This window comes from Colobus angolensis, unplaced genomic scaffold (assembly GCF_000951035.1).
Source record: "Colobus angolensis palliatus isolate OR3802 unplaced genomic scaffold, Cang.pa_1.0 Scaffold214, whole genome shotgun sequence".
NCBI lineage: Eukaryota > Metazoa > Chordata > Mammalia > Primates > Cercopithecidae > Colobus > Colobus angolensis.
In genome coordinates, this window is record NW_012115311.1 from 2389522 (window position 1) to 2406231 (window position 16710).

At 33.0% G+C, this 16710-nt stretch overlaps 1 protein-coding gene across 2 annotated transcripts in view; it reads right to left on the reverse strand.

The window, feature by feature from the left end:
• Positions 1–16710, reverse strand: part of COG6 (component of oligomeric golgi complex 6) — a 107518-nt gene that overhangs the window by 57213 nt on the left and 33595 nt on the right. For both annotated transcript variants that reach the window (XM_011942977.1, XM_011942978.1), the window contains 5 exons: positions 16146–16274; positions 15978–16069; positions 13655–13719; positions 8669–8760; positions 3871–3988 (listed from right to left, as the gene is read on the reverse strand). In XM_011942977.1, coding sequence (XP_011798367.1) covers positions 3871–3988; positions 8669–8760; positions 13655–13719; positions 15978–16069; positions 16146–16274 — 496 coding nt within the window. The remainder of the gene's footprint in view (positions 1–3870; positions 3989–8668; positions 8761–13654; positions 13720–15977; positions 16070–16145; positions 16275–16710) is intronic.

Sequence of the window (16710 nt, forward strand, 5' to 3'; positions counted from 1 at the left end):
AGATCGATGGAGTTAATATTCTTAAGGCATAAAGACTATCAGAAACAAACAAGACAACCCAACAGGAAAATGGCAAAGGACTTAAACAAGCGATTCACAAACAGCCAAAACACATTATCTTAAAATGCTCATTCTCACTAGAATTCTCACAGAAATCCAAATGAGAAAAATAACAAAATGTCACTTTTGCTCATCGTGTTGGCAAATATTTTTTTTTTAATGTCCATTATCCAGTTTTAGCAAGGGTTGGCACTTTTTCAGTAGGAGGTAGGATGGTAGATTTGAGGAAATGGGTGAAAGTAAGTATGGTAAATGTGAGTGGCTGCCAAAGGACAATCAGTATTTGCTGGACCTCCTGGAGGGCCTTCCTGATGCTGGAGACAATTTTTAGTGACTCCTGTCTGTATGATGTAATTTCCTTTAGCAGAGCTCAGGAAAAATTGAAAACTTGAATTCAAGGTGGTTTTGCAAAGTGAATGTGGTAAAATGGCAAGGGTGCAAGAGATTTAAAGCTAATGGCAAGATAGTGATGGAATATAGGCCAGCAGAAAATGAACTGAACCATTCATGTTACCAGTATTTATTGAGCACCTCACGAGCTGGCATATAAGAAAATTAATTACATTTGTATATTGATCTTTTCACCAATGACGTCACCAGAATTCATTTTCTGGTTGTACAACTTTTTAGTTGATTCTCCTAGGTCCTCAAAATAGACTATCATAACATCCATAAATAATCTAACGTCTCCTCCTTTAAAATATTTACAATTCATTTCTTTATCTGGTCTTTCTACCATGATTATTATTTAAAAGTATTGGCAAGCATTCTTGTTCTTCACTTAAATAGAAGAATCACGAGTGTGTCAATATTAATTATGAAGTTGGCTGTTAGTTTTATCTCTTTTTATATGGTTAAGGAAGTATTCTTCAATGACTTACTAAGATTTTCCCTAAACAATGTGATCAAATATGAGAATACAAAATTTATTTTATATACTCATTTAGTATATTTCCTAACACTGAAACATTCTTATATTCATGTAATAAATCATTCTTGGTTTTAATATATAAATGCTGAATTTTGAAGTTTTAAAACTTAAAAGGTGACTAATATATGGTTTTCACTACTGACTATCTTTAAAAGGTTTTATGTCAGTGTTATACTACCTAAAACAAACTGAGAAGCTTTCCATATTTTTTCGTGTTCTGGAGAATTATCTGTTCCTCCTAAGTATGAATGAAGTTCTCTATATAATCTGAACGAGGCCTGGCAACACGTTCTTTGATAACTTTTCTTCCTTCCTTAGGTATATTCACACTTTCCACTTCCTTTTGACTCACATTTTACCAATTTATGTCACCTTAAAAAGCATTCACCCTATTCAGATTTTCAGATGATTAGCATAAAACTGCATATGTGTACTCTCTAAGTTTTAATTCTCATCTGTGGATTGTCTCTAATTTCTAAAAACTTTTAATTTTCTTTTTTTCTTGATTAAACTTGCTAGAAGTTTGTCAATTTTGTTTATCTTTTCAACAAATAATTCTGCTTTTGTTTTCTAATTTGTCACAGCAATTTAATTTCATCCTTTCTGTTTATCTTTATTTTATTGTTCCGTTTCAAATTTCTTAATACAAATGCCTAATGCATCTATTTTCAGTCTTAAGGCCTGTATGCTTTCCAATCGGTAAAGCTGGAAATATGCTTATCCATGAGCTTTTCTACATACTGCAATCTGGCTCCTATCTCCACCACAGAACTAAAATTGTCCAGTTAGGTCACCTAGCACGTATATATTGCCAAAGATAACAAGCCTCCTACTAGAACTCTTTAAAAGCATCTGTCATTATTAACCATGCCCTCCTTCTAGAAACTCTCTTCTCTTAGCTTTTCTGATAAAACCTTATCCTAATTTTTGTCCTGACTCTCTGGCCATCCTCTCTTAGCATCATACTGTTGATTTTTTTCCGTCTCTTACATGTCAGCATTTCCCAAGACTGTGTCCTGGTAGCTCCACTCTTATAAAAAAAATTCTTCCTAGTGACTTTACCCAAACCCATGAATTCAACTATCTCTTATATGTAAAACTCTCTAAATCCAAATGTATCGCTCCCCTTTAGATAAGACCAATTCCAGAGGGATGTCTCATAGGCACCTCAAATTCAACTTATCTAACTTAGACGATACCATATTTATCTCCCAAATTGTTCCCTCTTTCTGCATTCTAGATATTTGTAGTTAGCCTAGGAATTATTCCAGATGACTCCCTCTCACTTACCCACATTCAGTCAGTCATCAAGTTTTGAAGATTTTATCTTTACCCTTCAAGAATCTGTCCCCTCTTGCCTATTCCCAGAGTCTTTCCCTTAGATCATGTATGAATAAAAACAACTGTAATACTCCTTTAATTTTCCTATCTCCAACCCAGCCTCCCCACTTATATATATAAAACACATCACTTTACTAGTGGTATTTTTTAATAAATGAAAAATGTGTTTATAGGTAACTCATACTCATGTTCTAGCATATTCTATTTGTTACTTCTATTTAAGATGACCCCATCCACTCCTTTCTTCACCTATCTAAAGCCTACCTGTCCTTCAAAGTTCAACTCTCTTACGTCTCTCTGTGGAAAGCTTCCTCTCTGTAGAAGAGTACATATAGTTTGCTAAATATACTCCTCCTTTGGTGCCAGCATATACCCTAGGCATATGTCTTTCATAAATCATAGGATTCTATAATAACCAGACTTATTTGGTCATTTTCCACTAAAGGAGAAGCAACCTTAATGAGGTCAACAGACCTTGAGTGTTCATCCTTGTACTCTCAACGTCTAGCACATATTTGTTCACGTTTAATGTTTGGGTATCATGTATAAATTATTTTAGAAGAGTTCTGTCTAAATAAGAACCATAAAAACAAATATAACCAGAAATGATTGTTAGTAAACTGGTGATGCAAACAGAAATATACAAGGCAAGAAAAATTAAGGTAGACATTCCAGCTCCACAAATTCATGTTGCTTTTCCAAATGAATCTGAGTCATGCATGTGGGTCAGGAAGTAGACTCCTATTAAGGCTTAGGAAAGTGAAGATTGAACTTAGGAAAGTAAAGATTGACCAAGTATTCTGAACTAAATTGCTACTGACTATTTTATACCATATTACAAAACCTGGGCCTAATATAGCTAGCCTATTACATAGAGTAGTACAATGAAAAAGCCAGCATGGTGATTGTGACACATCCTTGAAAAACTCATGTCCTCAATAATGAAACAAAAATAAAGAAGGATTTGATCATTGTAAATATATTCCTTAAGGTCCTACCAAAATACCCTGCTCAATTTAAGATATTAGATCTTACAGAACTTGTTCAGGTTTTTGTTGTTTATTTGTTTTTTTGTGGGATGTTTTTTCTTGTTTGTTTTCATAAATAATTATATAACTCAGAGGAGCATACATTTCATAAGGGCAAAACTGTAACATCAGGGGTAGAAATACAAGCTGTTTGGAAAAAACATTTTGTAAGAGTTCTGGTTTTCCAATCTATATGTCATCTTAGCCCCTGGCTAAATACAGTAAATTTGCTTTAATTACACAACTTCTGTGACAGAAAAAATGGTAGTAAAATTGGAGCCTGAGACGTTCTCTCTAATTATAATTCGATGTTATACTGTTTCCGGAACGAAGACTATAAACTTAGGTACATCAGCCATCTCAAAATGAAAGTTGTTGGTGACAGGAAGAACTCAAAGGAACACAGAATGTAATGGGAAAAGTTATAAATCAATAATAAAATCACTAAAACATCTTTAATGTGAAAGATTCACATTCACATAATTTAATAATTACATTTTTCAAACATACCTTGTCCATTAATTTACTTGCATGAAGACTCAAGCTATTGAAGAATATTTTTTTGCTTAGCAAATGCATTTCTTCAATGGTAGTCAACAATGTAGTTGCACTATTTCCAACAATGCCACTAAAAGCAAAGGATATTTCAGGTTGCAAAACAGAAACTGAAACAAAAGAGTTCTTTAACTGAGTAGAATGCTTTAAAAAGGCCTAGATTTAAATAAAAGTTTTTATGTAAAATATAACCTGTGAATTACAAATACTCTAGTTTCATATTTTAAAAATCAGGATTTTTGTTTTTCTTTTGAATTAGGTGGCAAAAAAATAAAAACAAACTACTATGTTTTCAATATTTCACAATCTCTTTTAGCAAAACTGTGGGTCAGAACAAATATTTGTAACATATAAAACCCTATCTCTATTTTTCCTCTATTAGAGTAAATGTATGTCTCGATTATCTAAGACAGTTAAATTTTAAGAAGAGCATTGAATCAACAGTTCTATTGATAAAATATTTAAATTGTATAAATACTGAGTTATTCTTTTAATTAAAACTGTCATACTATATCAATAACACACCTATAAGTTAGAGTTTTTCAATTTTTATACAGCTGCCTACAGAGCAGTATATTTAGACTAACTGAAAAGTCTGATAAGTCTGAAAAGTATGACAATATTTTGAAATAACTAATTACATTAGTACATTCCATAATCCTCAATTTGCTATTGTATAAGAATATTTCTTAGACCCATTCACAGAGGTTTCCCATTTTTGCCAAGATCTAAGACAAGTATGTAAAATAATTCCCAATTTTTTTCTCCTAATTCACACACTAAAAATGATTTTAACAACTTTCTAGGGGAAAAGCTTCTTGAGGATATGAAAATATGCTGTAATCCAGTAGGGAATTATAATTTCTAAAGGTATAACAACATCCTCCATGCCTAAAACATTTTAGATTGCTAAAGATGAATATAATGGCATTAAATACTACCAAACAGTAAGCTAAAACACAGCAAATTTACTGATAAATCATAACACATACCAAAAATTATAAAAGCAAATATTAATCTTTGCAAATGTAATATTTCAGTACAATTCTAAAACCAAAATAAATTAGATAAATTCTTACATAGTTCATGAAAAAAAGCAAATTATTAGTAAAATACATATATAGAGCAAACAGCAAAATACTAGCAAATTGCTAAACCAATAGCCACAATACTTATATTTTAAAGAAACAACAAGCATTTCAGTTAAAAATATTGTAAACCAAATACTAAAATAAACTGGATGGAATTCCCATACATGCCTGCACATGCAATAAAAACAAGTATTTCTCTGAACAAAAGTGTACATCAAGCAACAGGGGAAGCAAATTAAATGAAAACAAATAGAAACAATTCAATGAAAAATTTAGAGAGAGCTCAACATACATTTACATTTTTTTTTAATTTGTAGTTATCAGCTGTACTTTGCAGTTATTCAGATCTAGAATTTCCTAACATTTATTGAGCACTCACTATGTTCCAGTAATTTGTCCAGATAATTGTAGACGTTTCTTCTGACATTTCATTCCATATTTCTATCCAACATGCTTATACTACTACTTGATTTTTCAGTTTTAGGTATTATCTACAAATTCCCTGATGCAGAAGATGAGAGTTAAACTCTCTGATATAGTTCTCCTCCTCCACCACAACACACCCAAACGTCACCTTCCCCAGGCTTCCTAATATAGCCACGGGCACAGAGTTCTGGTAAATAACTATTCAATGTTTATATCATTACACTCATGTAAATACTATTCAGAGCTGACCAAAGAATCAGGGATACCCAAAACAAGCCAGTGAACAGGCTAGTGAAGAAGACAAACCCCAGTGTGACAGCCAAACAGCTTGCAGTAGGCCTAAAGGGCAACACATCTAGACTGGAGGGGAATGAGGGCTCCAAGAAGGGTATCATACAGGGGCAGGAGAGAGGCCGATTATCTGGTGGACTATATGGTGAGACAGTGCAGTGCTGAGTTCTCTTAAATAGCTTGGATCCGAAATAGTGATAAGGGGCATAGGAAAGTAAAGTACAAAATCAAAGTGTTTATTAATTCCAGGGAGAAAAGTTTTAGAGGAAAAGATATATAATCTAAGCATGCTCGAGTCCCTGTTTTTTGGATTCTATATCTTCCTTTTGTTAGGAGTTTTAATACATAAGAGGTGAATTGTTTGAGATCTTGCATGCATCTTGTTTTTTTCCCAACTTCACTGCTATTCCTTGCCAGTTTTGTGGTTTCTCCTCTTCTTGACCTCAAAATATTGGAGCTTCACAGGACTCAGTCCTTAGCCCCATTCTTTATCTATACTCATTTCTTAAGTGACCTTACCTACTCCCATGGCATCAAATGTCATCTATTTTCTGAAAACTAGACATTTATAGCTTCAGCCCTGGTTTCTCTCTGTATTATTTGCTCACTCAAAATCTCCTACTCTATGTTCACAGATACATCAAATCTGACAAGGCCAAAACTGAACGAAATTCTTCATTACCCACCACTCCCATAAACCAGTTCCTCTCCATCATTCCCCATCTCAACGAACAAAACCATTCACCCAGCTGTTCAAACCAAAAGCCAAGAATTCATCCTTGACTCCTCACACCTCACTCTATCTAGTATGTATACATGTCCTATTGGCGGTGACATAAATTATCTCCGAAATCAACTACTGTCACCCTAGTCTAAACTCATCATCATCTCTTCTCAGGACCACAAACTGCTTTCTAAATATCTTCTTTATTTTCCCTTTTGTCTCACTACACTACATGATTCACAGAGTATTCAGAGTAACCTTGTAACACAAACCTGCTCAGGTCACTCAAAACCCTCACATTTTTCCCAATCTTATTCACTCAGTATGAAATCTAAATATCCACTATGGCCTTCAAAATCCTACACGAGCTAGCCTCTCTCTACCTTCCTTATTTTATCTCCCCCTACTCCTTCCAATTGACTACACTCCAATTCCTGGTCTTCTTTCTAGTCCTCCAAAATGCAAGCTTCTCCTAGCTTCAGTACCAGAGTGTATTTTTGTCCTGGACATTCTTCCCCAAAATCTTTTCATGCCCAACTCCTCCATATTATTCACATCTGTATTCAAATATCACCTCTACTGAATGGCCTCAAAAATAGTCACACACGCATATATCTAGTCATATATGGTCACTCCTTATACTTTCTATTTCCTTTCTCCTGCTTTATCTTCAGTACCCTTATAACTACCAAAAATTATTATTTTATACTTGCTTGTCTCCCCTACTAGAATGTAAGTTTAAGCTCTGTTTTGTTAATTACTGTTTCCTTATTACCTAGAAGAATGGCAAGTATACAGTCAACTTTTTAATTGAATGAGGAAATGTGTGAACAAGTAGAAAAAGTACATGCAAAAAGTCAAAGAAAGATTTTAATTGTCATCTTCAGTATCATCTTCAAAGACAGAAAAATTACAATTATCAGAGCCTAAAAAACGTATTATCATCTTCAGAATCTGAATTATTTTTTTCTAACATTTTCTATATTAGAAACTAAGATATCAATATCTTTAAATAATAAATTTCATTTAGTCCCATCATGGACATTATTAAATAAACAATTTTAAAAATTATTTTACCAGCATCTTTATATAACACAGCATTTGCTATGTCTAGCTTTCAGCTGCCCTTGTGTTTTCTAAGTATTTATTATTCTCTTATTATAGGATGCTATAATATTACAACTGAAACTAATTCATTGCTTTTGAATTATGGGAATGATGACAATAAGTTTATATCTAAAATATTAAGGGACTAATCCAAATTCTATCTCTGATCAGTTTTGTAGACTACAGCTTGTTAGTTTTGTTTGAAAATCTACTAGTAAGATGTAAAATCCCCTTCTTAGCTGTCAAGTTCTGGGTGGCTACTGTCTGTCACTAAGGGGTAGGTGATAACCTTACCAGTTTTCTGGTACTCTGTAAACTAGTGCTCCTTGAACCTTTCCTGGTAATGTTAGTTATATTCTTCTTAGATTTTTAACAGCTGGCCTACTATTCCTGATACTGGCATACTGTATAACAAGTAATTTTTAAATAATTATTTAATAGAAAAATATAAAAACTATCAAAAATATGGCTTGGAAAGACATTGTTTTAACATAACTACACATGTAACAGTCTTACAGTGACAGTTACAATAAAACTCAAGGGTATACCACCAACAGACATATGTAAAGCAAAAATGAATGCATATTTTGGAGTCAAAGATTACATTTTATATAAGACAAGTGGTTCCTAATCAGATAAAGTTGCCAGTATGTAGAGAAGATAAAGCTATTATTCTATTTTATCACTTATAGTAAACTAAATGCTAAAGAATTTAGGTTATTTACATCCAGAATAGAACATTTAATTCACTATGCTCTATTTTGAGTATATGGTGTGGCTGCGTTAGTTGCCTTGCATGTCTTTTACTAATGCAGGAAGACTCAATAAAGACTTACATTATAGACTTATATTGTTATATAAGTTGTGTGTGTGTGTGTGTGTGTGTGTGTAGTTAAGCTTGGAGAAAAAAGGAGAAAGGAAATAATAGACCTTAAGGCACAGCATGTATAATATGCATATAATGATTTACATGGTGTGGAGGTTCTACTAGTTATGCTTAGTCTATACTTAGTGTATAATTACCATACACAATATAAAAAAAATCTTATACTGTGCTGTAACTGAAAGAAACATCACATTGGATTTGGCAAGCACATTTTGCCATTCCACTTACCTGATTGTATGGTGATAAAATTTGAGGAGATTAGAAATTTTATATAATAAAACTGCCCCAGGTTCAGCAACTATTACTTGCTCAATTCGAACCTATTAAAATACATGAGAGGAAAGTAAACATTTCTTAAAAGTATAACTTTTTTTCATTAATAACATATGGTATGAATATAATAACAAAGACACAATTTTATTATTGCAGAGATCACAAAATGCCTCCTAAATAATTTCTGAGTAGTAAGTCATAGAAGATGGTAAAGTAACAAACATTTTAACATAGATATACTCCACACAAAAACTGACCCATTATTTGCAGAATTTGGTTCAAGTCAGTTGTTACCAGAAATATCAATACATTGAGATCATTTGAGATTTATCACCAGTATATAATGGAATTTGGTTCAATACTAAATTGTAAAGGCAACTGCTACATCCGTAAAACAGATTATCAATGAAAACATATTGCTTTATTGCCAAATATTCAAGAAAAAAATTCCAGTCTATAAATTATTATATCAAGTTTGTCTATTAATCAAAGAAAACTAGACAAATCTTGAATTAGCACCAACATATTTGCCAAATTATAAGACTACCAGAGCAAAATCAGATCTAGTTCAAGATTAACTTGATCTGCCTCAAGATTTAGCAACTATGAATTTTTTCTAATTAAATTTCATCCTTCACTGATCTTTCTTTTCTCTTATTAATGAATATAATCTAAACTATACTGATAAATGCTTACTTAAATGTTGTATCTGCCCTTAAGCTATTGCTTACATTATATCTTCTGGCTTTCCTAACTAGTTTCTAAATACAAATATAGTATAGACATTATGTCTTCTTCTGCCTATTTTACATCTCTGTAACATCTGGTAGAACAGTATACACACAACAGATGTTTAATAAACGCTTTTAAAAGTTGAACTTTCTCTGTATTTAGATTTTGGCATATGTCATAAAACAACTATGATTTGCTAAAATGAGATTTTATATCTGCATACAAAAGTCTCTTAGATTACAGAAATCAATTTATGTTTACATTAATATGTTTATAAAATTGGTTCATCTGTTGGTATAGGTGATAGACTATCTAACTACCACAATACCATGGATCATGAATGGCATTTGAACTTAAAAAATATATTTTTCCTTATTATAATTTATTTTTAAACCAAGACCTTAACAGTGACTTAAATTACATGTTGTATCAATAAAAGTGATATTTTCTTAATTTTAATATAATTATTACAGAAAAATATAAAAAATGTTAATTGTAGGCAAACAGCTCTTTACTAGCAGATTTTAAACACCATCTCAGCTATCTGGCCACCTGCCTTCCAGAATTTTGAGGCATCAAGAAAATATTCTTAGTTCTAACTCCCTTAAGAAAGAGAGAAAAGAGGGGAGAGGGAGAAAGAAAGAAAGGAAAATAAAAGAGGGAAGGGAGGGAGGAAGGAAAAAAAACAATTTCTATCTCTCTCGAATACAAAGGTTTTGAGGGAAAGTGGCAATAAACAATACAACAGCTACAATACAAAATAGAACAGAGAAAGACTGGAAAATCAGGAGACTGACAAATAATACACCAAGAATGCTTTGTTTGCCACACAGAAAGAAACACTCTGTCTTCTGAGGGCTATATAAGAGGCTAACCATTTTCAGCAAAACCCAACAGTCACAGGAGAAACAACAAAAGACAAGAGAAACAAAAAGTAAAAAGTAAAAAAGGTCAGAGACCAAAGAAGTTGTGGTAGCAGCAACTGGGCTGGAAATTATCACTGTGATGACAGTGGAGGGAAAAATCATTAGCAGAGCTGGAAAGCAGCAATGGGAATAACGGCTCAGATACAAAGTGTGTTGGAACAAATCCTGGCACATCATAAGCACTCAATAAATCCTAACTGCATTGTGAGAAGCAGCATCAACCATAAAGACAGATATTAAAAGTAGCAAAATGGGCTTCAGGCAGCCTGACAGCAGAGAAGGCAGGGAAGAGCTAAAAGAACAGTGGCTCTCCTCTCCAAGGCCAGAGAGACAGCTAGAGCAAAAGTGAGAGCAAGAGAAAGGGAGTGGGTTTGTGTTCATGAAGGGGACACGGGAAGAAGGGAGGACTAAAAAGGATGATGATGAACTTCCTTTACCTTAGTATCACAGACAGCTGCTCAGGGTGGACAACTGTTCCTGTGTATACCTCATCTGAGGGCCCAATGACTATGTTGTGTACAATATTCAGCTTTATTTTCCATGCCATTGGTCTTTTACATATGCCTGCTTTCACAGAACCCGCCATAACCTAAGGTCTGTAGCATACACTACCCTAAAGTTTTTATTAAAAGAGAAAATTCAAATGAAAGTTGGTAATCTCTCAGCAATCTAAAACATTCACATAAAAAAAGGATTTTATACCCATGGGCTTGAAAAAAAAATTTAATATATTAGTTCTGATCTTTCTAGCTACAATTTTGGAGTAAAGACATGTAACAAAGTAATAGGGTTGATGCTGATGAGCCATGGATAGTATCCTCTATATAACATATGTAATCTTAAACTTACAGCACCGATTCTTTAAACTGGCAATAGGTTTACAGATCTTATCTTAATACATACATTTACAAATATTTAATCTACCACCTATGATGTTTCACTTGACTAAGACAAAGAAAAGATTAAACAAGGTAGAATAAATCAAATATATAGTTTCTCAAGGATTATCTCCCATTACCACTATAACCTTTTCTTTATGCTTCTAAAAATCAAAATCTCTTACTCTAAAGAAAAATCATTTCTACAAAAAATAATAATGGACAGAAAAGTAGCCATAACATCCAATATCATATGTCATTGGAAAAAGTTTAGCTGCTTATCAATTAGGAAGAAGAAATTTTGTATGAGTGAGATTATAAAAGCAGATTGATCACTAGAAAAATTCAGAATTATAATTGCAAAAGGAAACATTAAAAGTCAAAATTTTTTTCCTCATCTAACAACTGTATCACTGAAAATATAACCACCAAATAAAGTCATACAGAAAAAAAATTCTTAAAACAGTGTAACACTGTCTATCAGTATAAAAGGAAGGGAGGTATGAAGTTGCTGGATTATATATCACTATCAAGCTAATTTGATATGTAACTATTGTGAACACCTGCTAAATATTCTCTGGAGTATGCAATATATATTATCATCATATGGAAAGATTTCAAGTTTCTGTCATTTCAGAAAAGGAATTTTTCTTCATTTTACAGCAAAAAGATACTTGTTTGCTTACTAGTGTCTTCTTTCCCTTTGGCATCTTATATTTAAATTTGCCAGCAGATCACAATAAGGTCCTACAATTGTCATAAAGATCTTTCTGAGTATGTACATTTAAGGAAGATGAAATGAGAATTTCTAAGTACATTTTAAAACAAAGGCAGACTTCAGTAAATAATGTCTTTATATAAGTGGTTGGCATTACTTTAAACATTAGTTTAAACATAATTCTTACTCAAACCAGGACAGGAAAATGAAAAGTCCACTATAACCCTTAGATTCTAAAATTACAATATTTACACAATTACTTTTTAAAAAGAAAAGGAAAAGCATACACCTACTATGTAGCCACAAAAATTATAAATTATTTTTTTTTTAAAAAGAAAGAATAGCTGTAAAAAGAAACATAATTACACAAGCAAGGAAGCAGGGGAGGTAAGGCAGATAAAGTAAAATTTACTTTATCTTTTACCTAGTCACTTTATCAAAGTGACTACGAGTTTAACTATATGAAGTTATAAAAAGGTATAAAAGCATAGCAAAATAAATCTCATTTTATTCCTCCTCTTCTTCTATCTTTCCAGTAACTGCCAGTATACAAAATAAACAACATTTATATAAGTTATATATGTCTACATCAAACCATGACAAGTAAATATTTCATTTGGGAGAAATAAGTAAAATAATTTCAAGATACTTCGCCATTTATTTTCTGAATATACAGTTAGGTCCTATGAGATCAAGTTAGAGTAATAGTTAAATTTGTCAATATAATCAATTGTCACAAAGTGTGTCATCTGAGATTTCCTTGCCTGGAACATATACCAAAAAAAAAAAAATAGAAATAAAATAGAAATAATTTTAGAAATAAAATAAAATTAATTTATTAGAAATTAATTATAGAAATAAAATAAAATTAATTTTAAAGTTCATTTCTTGAAAAAAATAATTAAACTTCTGGATTTCAATTTCCATGTACGAAATTGAAGTCAATCAAGGAAATTGGTTTACAAGGAAAAGTAAACCAACAATTGCCAAGTATTCTCTAAATATTAATAAAGGAAAATAAAGGTATTTACCATCTGCTAAATACTTAGTAAGTGTCATAAACTATGTACTTCATCTACACAGTCATCCTCACAACAACCCTGGATGATAGATGTTTTAACATACAGGTTCCATGGGAGCATAATTCAGGTGCAGAAGAGTTAAGCAGATAGAATAAGTAAACACAATTAAGTGGCAACATGGGAATTCTAACTCAAATTTGATTCCAAATTCTGTTCCTTGCACTATAAATAGTATTGCTAATACCAATACATATTATTTTATCCTTGGATTAATCATTATTTATTGCTATAAGCAAAAACTCTTCTATGTTTGAAGCAATCAAGTAAACAAAATATTCTTAGTAAATCTCTCTGTTAAGAGTTCAGAGATTTGCTATTTAAATTTAATAGATTTTTTCTCAATCGAGTAAGAAAAATTACTACAAGAAATATAATCTGTAAAAAATAGGTCAATATATGCAAACTACAAATATTTCCAATTTTCTTTCTCAGAGAGAAAACTGGCAATTATTATTTTAAAATGTTTCTTATTAGTCTACATTAGTGTGCTAATTTGAAAAAATTATAGATTGTATTTGAGCTGGTATCAGTTTCTTAACTTCCTACAAATAAGGTAGTAATTTAACCAGGTACCATATAGCATATGTAAAAACAAAGTATTTTACCTTTAGAGGCCTGCACACACCTTCAGTGATATGCCCAACAACTTCTTGAATATTTTCTTCAACACCTAAAATTAATTACTACATAATTAATATTTGTTTCCATATTATACCTTGCTTCATATAAGTTCAAAAAACAAATAATATATAATACATATAATTAATGGAACTAATAACTTTTAAAATAACCGTAACAGGGCCAGGCGTGGTGGCTCACGTGTGTAATCCCAGCACTTTGGGAGGCCAAGTTGGCTGGATCACAAGATCAGGAGATTGAGATAATCCTGGCTAACATGGTGAAACCCCATCTCTACTACAAATACAAAAAATTAGCCGGGCGCTGTGGCGGGCGCCTGTAGTCCCAGCTACTCGGGAGGCTGAGGCAGGAGAATGGTGTGAACCTGGGAGGCAGAGCTTACAGTGAGCCGAGCTTGCGCCACTGCACTCCAGCCTGGGCGACAGAGTGAGACTCCATCTCAAAAAAAAATAAAAAAAAAAATTAACCATAACAATATTTTAGTAAGTTTGATATCTCTTGGGACATTACTAATTGTGTTAACACATTACTAATTGTGATAATACCTAATATGTGTCTAGAAAGCCTTAATTCATTTGATTTTGAGTTAATAAAATGAATATTTCTTTGTGAAAAAGATTAAATTTATAAGACAGAGAAAAAAAAAGTCTGAAACGTGTTCATTGAATGAAGTGATGCCAAGATGTATTAGCATTTATTTTACAAACATCTTGTTCCAGGCAGTACTGCTTAGCACATACACTGAGGGTATAAAGTTGAAAAATACACCTTGAAATCTTACAGAAAAACTGGTATTTTCCAAACACCAACTATTTATCAAGCTCTGCACTGGGTATTTGACATTTACTGCTTCTAACCACCTTCATTTTTACAGAGCCCAGAAGACTGAAGTCATTCCTGTAGAATAACCTACTTCATCTAACTACAATCTATTTTCTTTCTTAACACTGCCTTATATATACTTTTCTAAAACATCTTTAAGGAAACACATTTATTTAAATGGGGTAATGAGAATAATAACAGCAAGAGAACCTAACAATGCACACTTTGTGCCAATCTAACATATGCTGAGTCTAATCTTGATACTGAAGAGTTAGAATCTATGAGGTTAGTATTACCACCATAACACTGACTCATCTTGCAGATAATGTGAACCACAGAGACGTGTGGCTGAGCTATGTAAAACAGTCAAGTGATATCAAGCCACAGTGTCTCTCTTAACTTCCTATCAAAAATAGAACATTTTAAAATCATACATACACTAAACCCTCAAACTCTAAAACAGGCCTCTTTAGGTAATCACAACTAAGAAGATTTGGAATTCTGTAAACAAGACATCAGCAACTCTCAACTACAGTTATTTTTCTTCCTTGACATCAAGACAAAAATTTTAAGTACATTGTATATATGGTGATGTGGTTTGGATGTTTGTCCCCTCTAAATTCATGTTGAAATGTAATCCCCAATGTCAGAGGTGGGGCCTGGTGGGAGAGGTTTGGGTTATGGGAGTGGATCCCTTATGAATGGCTTGGTGCTATCCTCACAACAGTCAGTGTTGCTTAAAAGTGTATGGCACCTCCCATCTCTCTGTCTTGTTCCCTCAGTCACCATGTGACATGCTGGTTCTTCCCCTTTCACCTTCCACCATGACTCTATGCTTCCCGAGGCCTTCACCAGAAGCAGATGTTGGCATCATGCTTCCTCTACTGCCTGCAGAACCGTGAGTCAAATTAAACCTCTTTATAGATTACCAAGCTTCAGGTATTCCTTTATAGCAATGCAGAAACATACTAACAGATATGATAATTGTTTTAAAATTTTAAAACAGTGTCATGAGAATGAAAAAAGAGGTTGGGTAGCAGAAATGAAAGAATTAGTAGCTTAAAGATCTTAAACAAGTCACTCAGCCTGTTTACACACAGATAAAACTAAGATAACACCACCTTGTACCTTTAAAGCGTCATGCAGAGGATTTGAGAAAATGTATGCTAGATATTCCAGAAATTTCTTAAAAGTGCCACAGAGGCTAGACGCCTAGCCTCTAGTTGATATGGAAGGTCATTAGGGTTCACTATAAAACTGAACAGTTGAGTGACAGGACAAAGGTGATGGAAGAGAAAGTCTATTAGCAGAATGAGGGAGAATCTAGAGAAGAGAAAGACTAATCAGGACACTTATTGTACCATCAAGGTGTTTATCTAAGTGAAGAAGATGGCAACAGGAGTAGAAACAGAGATGCTTGTGTTATTTTCCGTATTTAGGCATTAGCAATGTAATCGGTGGACCCACCTTGTGTAGTTACATGCTTTAAGAGAGCTTCAAGGTGTTCCTTTTCAGAAGCAGTAGCTTGATGGAGCCAAGCCAACATATCTCCCACATACCTAATGAAAACTAAATGTTAATAAAGATTTCCTTTGGAAAAACATCAACTCCTCTTCTGCTGTCTGATTACTATACCTCAAAGGGTCATGAGAGTGCATTTCAATTGGTCTAGGTGTACCTCCGGGGCCCCCTCTTGTGAGCGCATCAATAAATCCACGAACAACTGTACTTCTTCTGGCTGTTCCAAATTCATCTAAGGTATATCTAGAAGAAACAAGTTGTATAAAAAATGGTTGGGGTTCTTTGTCTCTAGTGGCTATATCAGACTATTCATGCAATTTCTGAGACAAGCAAGTACTTAAAGCTCTTTTAGGCATTTGGTCAAGCAACACTGCTTTCAAACAAGAAAAAAAATATTTAAGAGATAACTTCGGCATTGAAAATTGAATCAAAAAGTAAAAACTTTTACCCCTCCTAAGAAACAATGCTGGAATATGGGACTAAAGCAGAGGCAGCAGTAATAAGGCATAAAGCAATGGACTTAGTAAAAGTAGGAAAATCAAGCCAAGGTGGGAAGACTTAACTTTTTAGGTTTCAATATATTCAGTATATTAGGTTTCAGTATATTTCAGTACATATATTTATAGTCTAAAACGATGCTCTACTGTTTTATATAAAGTCATAACAGTTCTCAAAAGCT